We start from the raw sequence: 15,920 nt of genomic DNA, 5'->3' as shown, positions 1-15,920 counted from the left end.
ACAGGTAATGGCCATTTGTGATCTGTGACTTTCATCTCTCAAGAAAGTACGAGAACTTAAAAATGTACTAAGCGTGAGGACACCAATTCGCAATTGCGCTTTGCTATATCTTGAGAGCAGCAACCGAAAAATGCGAAATCACACCCTTCAAGTGATTATATCCCGACAATCCCGGGGCGAGACACGGCCGAGACATAATTATACGTGCCGGAGCCAAATACTCGGCCACAACAGACAAAAGTAAAACTTTCAAGACTCCCATTTAGGGCAAGATATGAAAGGACAAATTTTGGGAAGCTCCAGGTATCTCGTAAATCAAATTCTATCAGTTACATCTGAGAATAAAGAAAAAAAAAAGGAATACAAAGAAAGAAATACAATAAAGGTACAAAGTTAACCCCCCCACCCAAAAAAAAAAAAAAAAGAGTTGCTAAAGACCGGCTGATCCTAGTCTTCCTGCCAGCTACCAAAATGCAACATCCTTGCAACCTGCCTACATACAGCTCCTTTTTTTTCACCTTTTTTTTCTCCTTCCTTCCAGCTTTTTTTGTTGTTGTCTTTACTTAAGTTCGTCGTGTTTCCTTTTTTTTTTTTTACCTTTTTGTTTTCCCCCCACTTTTTTCCAACTTGACTACATTCTCTTCCATCTCATTTACAGATACAAGAATGACTACAATGACTATCGACTTTGATGGCTTTCGCCATGTCAGAAAACCTCCTTATACCTCTCACTCTAGGTGCTCAGTATATCACCACGCGAAGCAGCCCTGCTTGTGGCTCGCTATACTCGAGGCCCTCTTCTTCAAGAAGATAACGCTGCACAGCCACCGGGAGTCGGGCGGGAGTGCGGGATCCGCGAGTGTGGTGACCCGTCCCGACGCAGATATAAACCTGCAATCGCTGATCTGCTGCCCGAGCTGCAGTTCTCAACATGCTTAACTCATTCTTCAGCATATGAATGGCTTCAGTCACATGAAGACCATGTAGATCTATCATTCGCTCCTTCCCTCTCCCATCACCCTGCAGCTCCATGGGAACGGGATTCCTAAAGAGAAAAGTTGTTACACTTTCAAAGAAGAAAAAAGGTCAATAATTCGCATCAATTCTCCCCTTCCTAGTAGGGGAAAAGCCCTTTCTGTGTTCTGAGTCGAGCCTAAATGCCTGGTAATCAAACTATATTTTTGCCTTTCGATGATGCATATTGCCCCTATTGGAGTTCAATCGTTATTAGAAACCCTGCTTCAGACACCCAATGTAAGAGGAGAGAGAAAGACCATAAGCCACCGTGAAGCTTACAACATGAGATGATGTGGTTTTTTTTTTTTTCCAAGCAAATTGACCGACTTCCGAGTCGCATTGCTACAGAGAAGCTGTTGAATTACACAGATTGCAAACCTACCAAATAAAAATTCCTGTTCCAATAGGGAGGATCATCTCATGACCATTAACGCTGACAGGATTATCAAACGCCAGAAAAGTATATTACTTCGCACGCCAGGTAAAAATAGCAGATGTTACATACCTCTGACGGTAAATCGACTCCTGAGCTTTTCCATGAGCTGCCTTCATATGCATGCCATGTAATTGCCCTTTCACACTAAGCTCTTTCGCAAGTGCTTTATTACCAACGAGGTATGCTCGTCGAGCCTGTTTTAGTTGATGTACATTGTGCAAGAATATCATAAGAACCAGTAGGGACCCCTTGGAGACAAAAAGTAGAAATGCACACCTTAAAGAATAAAACTAGCAACTCTCGGCAAATCAAATATCTATGGATCATCTCAGCAGTTAGCAGAAACAGCAGACAATGTTTGCTTGCAACCTAGCCAATGGCTACAGTGAATACAAGCATCAAATATGCTATGGTAGTCACAGGCATCAGATATGTGAAAGGAACATTCTGGCAAGGTGTGAGTCTGTAATTTGCTCCTAAGAATTGTCGCCTAGTAATAGTATCAACTTGAAAAAGCTAACAATGCTAAGATACGACAACACAGCTTTCTGCGCTGCTTGATGAAGCTCTATCTTACCTCAGATTTATACTCTTTCCTTTAGAATATAAAAGAGAACCTCACAGATTGATACTCTCAACTAATGAATTAAGGAATCGCATCTGTACTAGCAGCAAATTATGATCAGAAGAACTTTAGTGTAAGGAGTAAACAACATAATTGAAAGCAAACCTGTTCGAGGTACACATTGCGTAATCGTGCATGGTCACGAGCTTCTTCCCGTAGTTCAGAATACATATTAGCTGCCATCTCAATATTGTTAAGCCAAATAGATATATGCAGAAGGCATTTATCCCACTAATAAATAATGAAAATGACATTTCTTAAAACTTAAGAATATTACCCACTGCCTCTCCAGTTTCAAGCCACACAGGAGATGACCGGGCAGAAGCACGACTCTGCAACCTGTCACCATAGATGCCTCTTCCATGCCCACTATTATAAGCACCAGCCAACCCTTGGGAATTTCTACTGGAACCAATGTTGGAATTGGCTGAACCATTCCTATCATATTTCCAAATATTGGAATCTTGAGATGGCATTTTCTTGACTGCTGAAGCAAAATCAATGGCACCTCTAGATGGAAAGGAAGAACTGGACTTGAACAGAAGAAGGTTGTCCTTGTCAGTAGATCGATAAGGCATGCTATTCTGATGGACATCATCTCCAGCATATTTTTGTTGAACACTCTGACTTTCTGACAAGGAAAGTGCAGGGAAGTCGATTGCACTAAGATTTGGAGCCGATAAGGTCTTTGAGTTCAAGTTTGGAGTAAAAGCACCATCAATTTGAAGCTACATTTCACGAAAAAGAAGAAGTACAAAATGGTTTCACTCAGCTTAAAGAACTAAACCATGAGCACTTAAAGCACAAGTGAAATGAAGGTCATATATTCAATCACACGGCGTACCTAAATACTCGCTCACAATGTGAGTACGCATTGTTCCTCCTAATATCTAAAATGCTTATGGACAAAAGTAAACAAAGCAAAAGAACAAACATAAAAAGATCAAAGAATATCTGAAACCACCCCATACAAATTGATAGCGCCCAGTACCAGAGGACAAGACTCAGAACTGAGGACATGGATAGGGCTTAAAGCCAAGACTATCTCAAAAAATACTGATTAGCCAGCTCTCCCTCGCCAGGAGAAGGCATAAAAGAGTCTCCCGTGTTTGGCATCTGAGTATTCAAATCATCCATGATATCCATGGCATAATTTAATCTAGATCAATTGCCCATCATCTACACATAATCAGCCAGATGGAAGAAAAACAGAAAAACACATATCAGATATGTCTGCAGACACATGCCAGAGCGCATGTGAGAGAGAGAGAGAGTACGTTTTGATCTTACAAAGTGCATCTTAACCAATCTGTAATTGCTAAGCTTCTTTAGGAAACAATCGTTCATACTAGCAATCAACCATTTTATGAATTTGTGTCATCTTCACATCCATCCAATTATTCATGAAAATTAACCCCAAAGAAAAAACTGTAGAAGAGAGATCCTTCCTCACATGCAGACTTATAACACAGCGCACGCGATACCCTCATAGATAAGGTTGTCTCGAAGTTCGATATACCTCAAGCTGAGTGAGCATTTCAATGGTCATGCTCAGATCACATCCATTGGCATAGTACACTTCGGCAAGACTATCAGCAGCAAAACCAGGAAAATGCAAAGCCAAAAAATCTAAAGGACTTGTATCCATATCATCAACAATGCCGTGCTCTGCAAAAACATCATTTATGAAAGTATTCCTGGAAGTCCCATTATAAGAATTCATTTCCCTGCTACTCCCAAAAAGCTGGTCGTCATTAACAACTTGCTTGTCCCAAGGCTTGGTTGGCATAGACAGAAAACCAGCTGAATGAGTATTATCTACCAAGGAAGAACCAGTAAATCTAAGCTTTTCAGTGAAACTATGGCCATTGAGCTGATGAGGAGCTAATTCCTGAAGGTCATTCAAAACATATCCACTGCCTGCAGAAGTGGAGAATCTTGCTGCTTCACTATCATCATGCAAGGACAAGCCCGCTAAAGACAGCCCTCCAAGACCCTGAGACTCATCATCCCCCATGAACTTGAAGTCGGGAGTAATATCATCAGGGAGCTGGCGACGCCAAAACTGGTGGGCTTCATCATCAGAGTTATTTGAAACAGATGATTCTGATCTATTTATGCCTGGTTTACCCGAAGACCCAGAAGACAAAAACCTTGCCGTTGCATCAGTGTTACCGGTGTTTACAGAGGACGGTGATCTAAGAGAGAAAGGAACAAACTCTGCCGCATTAGGATTCAATGCGATGGCTTTACTCGAGGAACCTAGCTTCGTCTCACTTGTTTGTAATCCTTTCTTGGATAAGCTCATTCTTTATGGAAGTTGAAACAAAATATCTACATTCAGAAACTAACGCACTGTCAGAACTCAAACAAAATCCTGCAATCTTCAACCAAAACCTACAAAAAAAAAAAAAAGATCTAAACTGTGAGTGTCTCGATTTATGAAGTAAACCGCCAAAAATTAATCTGCCAGTTGCTCAGATCTCATGCAACATCAGTAACTGACAATTAAGAGCTAAACAACGCGCATCTTTACATACAACTGTAGCTTCAACTTACATGATTATAAAAAAATTTGAAAAAGGAATGATCAACACTCGAATCCAGCTTTTTAAAAATTGCAGTTGACCTGCCCTGAAAACACTTTGACCAAACGGCACGCGACGAGAAGAAACATATGTGCTCAACAAATGAACAAAGTTGATCGACGGAGTGTCTATTAAATATGCGTGCCAGTTGAACAGAGAAAAAGCAAGCAATAAACGATCAGATAACCATTATATCCTAGATATAGAAACTACCTCGGCCTAACTTCGTAAAAAAAAAAAAAAAACAACACCTTGAACTTAAAACCCTAAAATTCATCCAGCAAAAGAATTCCTCAGGGAGAACAAAACCCAACAGGCGAAATTGCCAAAATCGGGACCCTCACCAATCAAAACCCTAACTTTAACTCACCAAATCCAAAATCCCCAACCCCCACCCCCCACCCCCAAACCCCACTAAAAATCCATGTACAACCAACATAAAGGCAACAGCAACCACATTATCCACAAAATCGACAACCGCAGGCCTCAACTAATTCGAAACCATCAAGCCCCATAAGAGGAAAAAAAAAATCCACACAAGCAAGCAAACAATTCCAACAAATCGGAAAGGCTGGAAGAGATCTGGTGGGGTGGGAATCAATCACGTACCTTTGCGGAAGGAGCTGAATCTAAGCATCGGCTGAAGGTCAAAGGGGGGGATCAGATGAAGATGTTCAAGAGAGAGATAGAGAGAGGAGGAGGGAAAGGATGAGAAGAAGTGATGATTAAAATTCTGGGCTTTCGAGCTTAAAGAGTATTATCTCAGCTATGAGGCCACTTTTTCTCTCTCTCTCTCTCTCTCTGCCCCTTCTCTGTGTGTGGGTGTGTGTTTCTCTCTCTTTCTCTGGCTGCTTTGTTTTTGTTTTGGTGTGGGATGTTTTTGCAATATCTTTTTTTTTTTTTATCTTTGCTTTCGAAAAAAATAAAAATAAAAATTATTATTAATTATAAATAATTGAAAACAGCCCACCTTAGCTATTATATCACCTCCACCCACAAAAACAATAATAAAGAGCACGCCCCCACCCTTTGCTCCCACTCGATTTGACCCCTCTCTCTCTCTCTCTCTCTCTCTCTCTCTCCAATTACTATTTTTTAAGTTAATTAATGCTTAAGTTCATTGAGTAATACAATAGAGAATTAATGACCGTTTAAAATTTGTAGTTGTGACTAATAAGAGGGGAAATAAAGGCACACAATCGAAACTCGGGAAAAAAGGTATGAGGAAAACGACGTAAATGATCCACAAACTTTAGCCCAACATGCGACGTCGTCTTCGAACTTTTAATTTATTGATTATGGTTCGTAGATAATCGGTAAATTTTAACTTGGTCCATTATTATAGACAGACGCTGAATGTTGCCCTTCCATTGATTCAAGCGAGTGAAGTCTTCTGATGTGGCTTTTAATTCTTTAAGTTTCAATGGTTGGCAAAAAAAGAAGCTACACATCGATTATCCACAAAAGATTTTAATCTCAATTCATGATATAATAATCCACATAAAAAAACGATGGACGTATCCTAATTAGTTATTTTCTTTTTCCTTGTCTACAGCAGACGAATAAAAGGACGGATATGCCCACTCGTCGTTCTTTAAAATCTAACTCGGGATACAATAATCTGCGTCATCGAAATAACATATGATTTGCCGTATGCTCTGAGCAAACGGGATGACACCATTGAACACGTGTTAATTGTTCATGTCGCACGTTGAACAAGTTGAAAGTCCATAAATATCACTATAAAACAGATCAACATTCAAAGACCATTCATGTTATTTTTCCAAGATTTCAATTAAAAGTCTAGTTCAACAGTGTCTTCCAACCAGCACTACTCTTGTCAGTTGAAGTTGTCATTCACATATCTTCGTGCAAGCACAAAGCATCGTGGCTTTGATTTTATGGGGGTTATGGGGGGAACAGTTGACTTGGGCTGAAAGCACTTTAATTATGTCAATGTTACCCATTATCTTATTGCATAGGTACTGTTGGAAAAAAAAAATTCCCTTGTCGCTAATTAAGTTAGCTAAAAATGAAAGAATTCCACATTACAATAATTCATTGGAGAAGTGTCGAAAAAGTTCTAAACCTATTGTATTTGTATCAATTCGGTCCTAAACCTTTTTTTTTTGTACCAATTCGATCATAAACTTTTTATTGGTGTCAATTTAGTCCTAACCACTTTGCATTGATACTGATTCGGTTCTAAACTTTTTACATTTGTACCAATTGAGTTAATCCAATCAATTAGAAATACAAAAGGTTTAGGACTGAATTGACACCAATACAAAAAGTTTGAGACCGAATTGGTATAAATGCAAAAAGTTTTAAACTAAATTAACATAAAAAAACGTGGATGACTGAATTGGCACAAATGCAATAAGTTTAGAATTTTTTCGACACTTTTCCCAATAATTAACTCGTTTTAAGTAGTGAATTTTAAATTTTCAAAACGCAATCAATAAGACTTAGTGAGTGTTTAAGGGATACTCTCTGGCATTTTCCTATTGTGTAATTTTTAAGTTAGGTATGTATGCCTCGTACATAAATTGTGTCCAATATTACCAATTTATCGTTATACTTTTGCCACAATTTATCGTTATTACCAATTTTTAAGTGCAATCAATAAGACAATGAAAATACTCTCATACATAAGAAGAATTCTTTTAATTTCATTGACTATGTTTCTCCGCTCGAAAGAAAACGAACAGTGGAGACCGACTTCAAAGTCAATAATGTATTGGCTTTGCTCAATTACAATCCTACCTGAAATTACGCACGTATTTAACACCGTGCACGATGAAACCATTCAGAAGTGCAATTTGGTCTAAAAAAACATAATAATAACTGATTAAACGTACACGATTGATTCGATTGGAGTTCATTAAAGAACTCTATGACGCATTCACACATGACTAGGTTGCATTTTCCATTTTCCAAGCAACGAGTTTACTCAATAATCTCAAATAAGATGAAACTACACTAATAATTAACAAATTTCACTGTGTTTTCGAAGATTAAAAAAAAAAAAATTTAAGGCAGCGTCATCGCACGCGCTGGGTCAACGCGTACTCGTCCATCAGGTTTGCCGTGGACTTGGACAACATACACAGCGGGTAAATGTCGCGACAGCTGGCAAAATTACGTCATTAAAAAAAAGCGGAATTAATTATGACTCTCGAATTGCCCTTCAAGGCATCGACGGACGACCAAAAAAAGACTAAAGAAGATTAATTATTAATTCCCCATTAGAAATGCCATTCCCACTCCCATTCACAAGCTTGGACACGTGGAATCACATGATTCGCCGGAAGAATTCGCGCTTGCGTCATCCTTAAATACATATTTTAGGCTGTGATTTTGTACTTGCCACGTGGTCACCTTTGGTCAACGACGGTCGCAATCCCGTTTGGATGTGTTCCAAATAAAGTGTTCAGAATCTCTATTTTTAAGGGGAAAGATAGGAAATAAATCTAATCATTTTGAGATATTGTAGATTACCATTTTGTCGGTAATTTAACGAGTTATTATTCATCTTATAAAGCATAATTGAGATTGAAAGATTTTTTTTTTTTTGGTCGAAAAGGTTGGAAGACATTAATACCACCTTACATAGCATATTTAGAAAGGGCAAAGTTGGAACATAAACAATTATGCCGTATGGTGTTTATAAAAAGTTTGATATTTTCGTATTTGAATTATTAGTTTTTGGGTCGGATAAATCCGATACACCCGAGTAAAATGCAAGAAAAGAAAGCCGGACTAGGGGTGGGATAAACCCGTATTGGATAATACTTTCGTTAAAATAAGTAACAAGTTTCTTTCATAGAGTGACGGAGTGACAACTACCACGTACATTCATGTCACCTCGATTATCATTTCCTCTTAACTACTGCGCAATCATCACCGCCTCTAACCACTACCTATTATTATCGCCGTCCAAATGATCGAAAAACTCGAATCTCTTCCTTGGTGTGTTATCCACAACAAAGGCCTATCCATGCTCATTACTCGTTATCCCCGTGTGCACACGGTGGATCTCCATCCACCTCATCGCCACCCCTCACTACCCCTCGCTACCCCAGGTCGTCAGCTTCGATGTCAAGTGGCACTGGAGCTTCGTTTATTGCGTCCATCACCCTGTTGCCTCCCTCCCTCACATCGCTGCTTCTCTACCAGATCTCGCGGTTGCTACCTCCCCCGTTTGCTCGACATCGCCATCGACGACCCGAGGCTCGTCTTCGTCATTGTCCAATTCGCCTCTGATATGGTGAAGTGAGCGAGGACTACGGTTTTGAGGTGGAGATGGTGAAGGAGCCGAACCGGAGGGAGTTGAAAAGAACGGGTTTGATCTACTGGTTAGGGAGCAGAAGTGGTGAGCTCGAATATGCATGAGATTGCACTGGGCAAGTAATATTTTCAAAGATTTTTTCTTCCATCTTATTGCACAAAAAATGTGATGAGATTTTCTATCATTCGGAGGATATTTAGAGGATTTCTAATCCCACCTTATCTTATCAAATCTTAATTCAAATTTGGACTACTAACACAGGATTATTTGATTGAATTGTGATTAGAATGATATCCCATCTCATACTCCCAAAGAAAAAGGATGAATCAATCTAAAGAAACTATGTTAGTACTTCCATTAAAAAAAAGGCCTATATGTTTTAGTGCAATAAAGTATTGAAGAATTTAAATCCATGTAGTCAAGTAAAATAAAAGTTTAAATTTGTAAAGAAGTGCTAAACTCAGCGCTTATTGAACCTGGTTGCCGAATTTCGAGCTCTTCATCAAATCAAGCACATTCTAAATAATATATCATTGGATGTGTTTAATAATTTGATTATGACAACCAATTGAAAATAGAAAAAATTATGCCGAATCCGGACGATGCGGCGATCATTGAATCTCAATTCAATTGTCGAAACTCGACGAAAATTGCAATAGTATACGAGTGCATCATTAAATCTCCAAACGAAACTCTCTCGAAATTTTTTTTTTTTTTTGGCGTTCCGTCGATCTATAAAAGTTACTCGATGCCTCTCGCTAGGTCCATGCGATTCAGACAATCGGCTTGCCTATTTACTAATATTAGTTTCCGTATTTAACTGAATAAAAAAGGAATTAATAAAAGAAGTAATTAATTAAGGAATTTAAAAAGTTTATTATCCTATAACTTTGACGTTACACGAATGGGATTCCGCGCTTCAAATCTGACTGCGGGGGTAGCGAAAAGGCAGTGACGTGGCAGAAATTACAGCGCTCCCGAGGCGCCAATGATTGGGGGGTGGGGCCCGCATTTCGTCTCTCTCTTCTCGACTCGGGTCGGACACCATTCGAATCCTCCTCGTACATAAATAACCCCCAAACTCTCTCTCTAAATCCACTCTCCCTCTCTCTCTCTCTCTCTCTCTGCCTCCCTCCCTCCCTCCCTCCCTCCATCTCGCAACTCCGGAAGTCAGAACAGCCATTGACATGGACTCCAACTTTCTCTCTCTTCACGGGTAGAGAGAGAGAGAGAGAGAGAGAGAGTAAGCGGGTATCTGTCTTTTCCTCTCTGAGATGTGTGTTTCGCGCCTGGACTGCCTCACGCGATCGGCGATACAGTTGAAGAGGGCGATGTTGGGGAGATGCAGAGATTGATAAGACAGGCTCTGGCTTCTCCTACGCGACGATCGAGTTTCGAGAATTTCGATCATCTTCAATTGCCATCCGTAAAAATCCTTCCTTTTGCCCGAGCTTTTTCCGAACTAAGATTTCTGTTGGCTAACGAGAGTTCGATTTTGATTTCCGACCCTGATCCTGATTCTGATGCCGACGCTCTGTTTCTTGTCATGAGTCCATCAGGGAGGTTTCTTCGAGGTGTGATTCTTCTATGGCTAGTGCTACCGCGACAGCTAGGTCCGACAAGAAGGCGATGATAGCTGCCACCGCTGCGATGGACTCCCAATCGCAGCCTCTTCGGAACGGCCAAAACGTGATCCCCCCGCTGGAGCTCGAGTTCGCTGAGTGCGACTGCTGCGGCCTTGCGGAGGAGTGCACGCTTGAGTACATCGGCAGGGTGCGGGAGCGGTTCGGCGGGCGGTGGATATGCGGCCTCTGCACGGAGGCAGTGAAGGATGAGGCCATCCGGTCGGAGGGGGGCATCGACAACGAGGAGGCGCTGGGCCGGCACATGAAGTTCTGTGAGCAGTTCCGGTCGTCGAGCCCGCCGGCCAACCCTACGGAGGACTTGATATCCGCCGTGAAGCAGCTCCTGAGGCGGACCCTGGACTCTCCCAGGAAGCCAGGTTCAGTGTGCCGGCCGATGATGGTGCGATCCAAGAGCTGCTTCTCGGCATTGTCGGAATGACCGTTTCGCCTCAGGATTCCTGGGGATCAGAGAGGTAGAGAAACTAGAACCGATGAAGAATAACTCGATTTCAGGGTAGGAGTTAAAAATCTTTTCAGCTTAGGTTAACGTAGGATTTGTTTGAGCTCTTAATCCAGTTTAATGCTTTCCCAAATCATCTCAATTCCTCCATCTCTCATGGCTAACATCCGTCTAATCTCGACCTTGATCATCACTGACACGTTACACAGAGAAAGGTTGACGGGAATCTTCCCTTTCCCATCAAATATATCTATGCCCAGTGATCATTCTGCAGACGATTTTGGATACAGATATGCAGATACATACATGCATGTACGCTTGAACTCTGTCCTTGTCTGTGGCACAGCTGTGAAAACAGAGCTGCTTTTAGCAAATTCTCGAGTTGTTTTGCACATGGGTTTCTCTGATTAAGCAACCCTTTTTGGATTCGGTAACACAGCCAAAAAGATTTAACAGCGCTCGAATCCGCCACCATCATTGTCTGCTTTAGAAAGGGTCCGAAAAGTTCTCCACTTTTTTTTATATTTTTTTTTGTAACCAAGGGTCGCCCACGGGCTGCTGCTGCGCCGTGCGTGGACACTGGACAGTGGAATGTCGGTAGAAACTGTGAAATGGTCAGAGTTCCCCTGTTTGTTCTTGGAAAACAAGTTCCTATGTTCTTGAATCTCTGTACTTTGGCAGGAAACTAGCGAAAAAACAGAGAGAGTCAGAGTACAGTCCAGAAAAGCTTTTTTTTTCTAAACTTTTGATCATATGGGGATGCAGTGCTGAGATTCGACAAAGACTTGGAGCGAAATCCACGTGATACCCACGTGGGATTCATCGTTTTCCACGGAACAAGAGCGCTTTCTCCTTCCGTGGAAGCTAGAGCAGCTCATGAGTGGGGCGGGTCTTCTTTCCTGATGCATGTGTTGCTGCGTTTGCTCTCTCCATGACAGGAACTGGTGGGTGGGTGGCGACGAGGGCCAAGAAAATGATCTGCCCTAATGGTGGCGTGTCCAAGCTCTGGTGCGGGTTTGAGCCCCCACTGGAATGAGGTCTTGACGAGGCGGCAATGGCGTGATCGAGAGACAAGAAAAGAGGGAATCATATCCTAGCATTGTGGTCTTGAGTGAACCGGAAGCAATGGGACCATATCATGTCAAGTTCATTCCGAGGAACCAACAAGCAACCGAGGTTAGCAACTTGGCATCATTCATGTCCCAAGAAAAAACAAATTTCTGGTACGGCGGCGATGAGAGGCGACGATCACCTAAAGAAACCCTTTTCATCCAAGCTTGTTTGTGAAAAAGAATTTACCGGCCGACACCATTGGATCTCACTCAATGCCGTACACGATCCATTCGCACGGTTCACCACGTCACCCGATACGTCAAACTCATTCATCAGAAAATTCACTAGTCTCCTCTCACGGTGCGCCATCCGTTCCGGTAGCCGGAGGCATCGCGTATTCGGATAGGGCGTGTGATTAACTTCGATGGATATGCTAACTGCAAAACATAGTATGTACTAACTGCAAAAATGATTCAATTAAGGTCTAATCTGGCTAATCGAAGTCAAAAGATTTATGATGCTTTCACGCATTTTTGCCCTGCATCACATGCCTTGGACCCTACTAGGGACAAACCTGTGAACGTTCCACGTGATGGGAGAAACGAATATTCCCCTCCACCGGGTTGGACAAGGAGGATGTAATAATATATGGGAAGATAGTTTTTTAAGTTGTCTCCATCTTCATGCGGCCAATCAAAATAAAAATAAAAATAAAGACAACTAAAAAAATAATGATTGTCTTCATCCTTGTGAAAATGAAATATGTAATAAGAGCAGTTTACCGACCCCAACTTTCGCCAGGGGGGGTCTCTCTCTCGTTTGCCCTTTGAGTACTGTGATTCCTTACCTCCTTTACTTTGTTATTTCATTTGGTTAAAAGACTTATTAGTTAAGAAATTTTGTTCTTGCCATGTTAAATTTTGTGAGGCTCGACCCTAAAATCAACAATGCCGAAAGTAGGTCGCCGTGACTGATTACGCCCCTCTCGGTCTCTTCCTGTGCGTTCGCATCATTTTGATAACGATGCTCTGTTCCAAATCCCGTCATCACGTCGATGCGCCGATATGCGAATTGATTTTTCCCAAGTTTCCACTCAATCGGGTGTGAGACGGGCACGAGATTGGGTCTCGAATCTATATCTCGAAAAGCCTTGGTAAAAGTATGCCGAAATGAAATCGTCGACACCATATCCGATTGCCGGTTTAGTTTTTCGGTTAAAAGAAACTAGCGGGACCAACTAATAAGTACTTTTGTGCAACAACCCTTTCCTACCCTAAGAAAGTGTGTCCTGAGCTGATCGATACCCTCGATCTGATTAGGTGTCGATCGGACTTCTTTCCAAGTTCTAAACCGAATAAAATAATTCGTGGCATACACTTCTGTGATTCTTTTAATGTCTTGAATGTTGCAGTGTACTTCAAATTTATCTAGGAAAAAATAACAAAAAAAGCCATAATTCCATTGTATCGGTACAATTTAGTCATAAAAGTTTCAATTGGACCAATTTAGTTATAAAATTGGTATCAATTTAGTCTATCTCTCCAATTTATGCCAGAAATCGCCGATCTAGACATTTTTTCTGAATTTTTTTTCCCTTTTTTTATCCTTTCCCTTCTCTTTTCGTCGGCCGGCCCGGCCATAGCCGCCCGAGGCCGACCCTCGTTCGGGCTAGGGTAGCCTCGCCAGGTCTCGCTTGGGTCACCAACAAAGAAAAGGGAAATAACAAAAATTAAGAAAATAAAGGAAAAATAAAGAAACAAAAAAATTCAAAAAAATTATTAAAAATTCCCACGTCGGTATTGATCATGCCACGTGGGACGACCAGCGTCCACGTCGGCGATTTCTAGCCTAAATTGGTCGGATGGACTAAATCGGTACCAATGTGAAAATATTTATGATTCAATTGAAAGGTTTAGTACTGAGTTGATGCAAATGCAATATGTTTTACGGCTTTTTCTTGATACTTTACCTAATTTATTTACCTGAGTTTTTCCCTGCGGAGAAATTACAAGCTTTGTGATTAAGGAAGGACCCCCCATTGATTATGCCCTTCACGAGCGACAAGATGTTGCGTGTCTTTCGTTAGGCATGGCGGGTCTTCGTTGGTTGGAGATTGGTTTCGTCCACCAAACGGTACCGCAAGAGGGGAGAGGTCAGGGGCCATGGCTGGCCCATGATCGCCCCGAATGCATTATGTGTGTGGTCAGATCAACGAGAGAAAAATCCATGCTCATACAAATTAAAATTTTGACAAGGATGTATCACTGAATCAGATCGGTTGCCCAAGCATCGATTGCAACCATTTTTGGTTAGCGGGCCACCTAATGTTTCCTAACCACCCTCAATAATTCGACGGGGTGTCGTGTTTCGGCCGGTTCGGATGCGTCGCTGGTTGATGAGCGTGGCTTCGGGACATGGGAGTTCGGGCTTGATTCCTGTCCGGCGCTAACTTTTTTGGCGTGAGTGCGAAAGGGAGTAATGAATGTCTCTATGTACGTGTACCTCTGATGACCATTCGATATGTAGGAAAAAGAAAAGGATTACGACGTGCTTCTGGATCACGAGAGGATACTTAGTCGGTAAGGTAATCTCGAGGTTCAAATCAATTATCAAGAGGGTGGATCTTGCGCGATTCATACGGGTGAAATTATTAACGTGTATTCGTAAAGATTAATTGTATGGAAAGGGCGCTCGCGATTTTTAGAAAAGAACTTTTTTGGGATAATTTCATAGGTCATCCACAACTTTCACAATTATATCAAGATTGGCCCCTATGTCACTCCGTCTCTCCCCTTCGCCTTGTTTCTCCATGCATCTTCTTCTCCACGGTTAGTGGGCGGCGGCGCCCTTCACTTATCTCTGGTCAGCGTCGAGGTCGATCATGTCTAGGTTTGAACTAGACCATAGATCTGGTTGAGCTTTGCCAGATCCACCGTTGACCCATGATCCATGATCCATGTTGGAGAGTGAAAGAGAGAGAATGGAGGAAGAGACGGAGAAAATATTGCATACAGACTTGGTAAGTCTGACGTGGTCCAGCTCACCATTCAGAGTGCGACATGTGGCAATTATGGGGCCGCTTCTCAGAAAAATTGAAACGAGCGGGCGTTTCTCTCTCCACTGTCACAAAAAAAAGCCAACTCTTCCGGATGTTCAACACGTGTCCAAAGCGGGCCCACCCATCAGCCGAGATTTTGAACTCTAGCTCGCGGTCTCTCTTTTCCTCCCGCCTCACTCACGAGACGTGCCTTCCGCCCTCCCTCGGTCTCTCTTCACTATTCACTCTCCGCTCTCTCTCTCCCTCCCTCCCAAACACGCGATTCCGCTCTGCTCTCTCCATCACTCTTGAATCGCGATCAAGAAACCCTACTCTGCTCGTCTCATGCCCATCGACTACTCCCCGCTCTCTCTCCCTCCCTCCCTCCCCCTCGACGACACACGATTCCGCTCTGCTTTCTCTGTCACTCTCGAATTGCGATCGAGAAACCCTACTCTGCTCTCTCTCCTCATCTCATGCCTAGCGACTACTCCCTGTTCTCTCTCCCTCCAAAATCCACTCTCGACCTAGCAGAGACAGCTGCAGTCCGTCGAAAGCCGAACGATCGGCCGGGGAAGAAGGTGAGGGTGAAGTGCAACCGGGACGACATCATTGGCGACCTCGAGAAGCTTGTCACCGCCCGGGCCGGCGCTTGGACCGACAAGACCGGTCTGCTCCAAGCCCGATTTGTTCGGATTCTACTTCCCGCTTGCTATCATTGGAGCCACAAGTACGTGCCCGAAAGATTGCTATGTCCGTGTCTACATTATGGTTATATGGGGAATTTC

The 15,920-nt window shown here is 42.2% G+C and overlaps 2 protein-coding genes across 4 annotated transcripts; one reads left to right on the top strand and one right to left on the bottom strand.

The window, feature by feature from the left end:
* Window positions 1-287: 287 nt before the first annotated feature.
* Window positions 288-5,498, bottom strand: LOC115741000 (polyadenylate-binding protein-interacting protein 7). Of its 2 annotated transcripts, none has more exons than XM_030674688.2 (6): window positions 5,276-5,498; window positions 3,598-4,475; window positions 2,356-2,806; window positions 2,184-2,254; window positions 1,523-1,647; window positions 288-1,045 (listed from the first exon to the last, which is right to left on the bottom strand). In XM_030674688.2, the coding sequence occupies exons 2-6, from the start codon at window positions 4,384-4,386 to the stop codon at window positions 742-744; spliced, it is 1,740 nt and encodes a 579-aa protein (XP_030530548.1). In that variant the 5' UTR covers window positions 4,387-4,475; window positions 5,276-5,498; the 3' UTR covers window positions 288-741. The 2 variants fall into 2 exon arrangements, with proteins under 2 accessions (XP_030530548.1, XP_048133315.1); XM_048277358.1 differs by having other exon boundaries at window positions 3,598-4,412.
* Window positions 5,499-10,066: 4,568 nt separating this feature from the next.
* Window positions 10,067-11,392, top strand: LOC115741007. 2 transcript variants are annotated; one of them, XM_048278192.1, is made up of 2 exons: window positions 10,067-10,383; window positions 10,509-11,392. In XM_048278192.1, the coding sequence occupies exons 1-2, from the start codon at window positions 10,300-10,302 to the stop codon at window positions 11,019-11,021; spliced, it is 597 nt and encodes a 198-aa protein (XP_048134149.1). In that variant the 5' UTR covers window positions 10,067-10,299; the 3' UTR covers window positions 11,022-11,392. The 2 variants fall into 2 exon arrangements, with proteins under 2 accessions (XP_048134149.1, XP_048134150.1); XM_048278193.1 differs by having other exon boundaries at window positions 10,068-10,383; window positions 10,505-11,392.
* The last annotated feature ends 4,528 nt before the right edge of the window (window positions 11,393-15,920 follow it).

This window comes from Rhodamnia argentea, chromosome 4, assembly GCF_020921035.1.
Source record: "Rhodamnia argentea isolate NSW1041297 chromosome 4, ASM2092103v1, whole genome shotgun sequence".
In the NCBI taxonomy this organism is placed as follows: Eukaryota; Viridiplantae; Streptophyta; class Magnoliopsida; order Myrtales; family Myrtaceae; genus Rhodamnia; species Rhodamnia argentea.
Note: the sequence above shows the minus strand (reverse complement) of the source record. Positions and strands in the feature narration are given on the sequence as shown.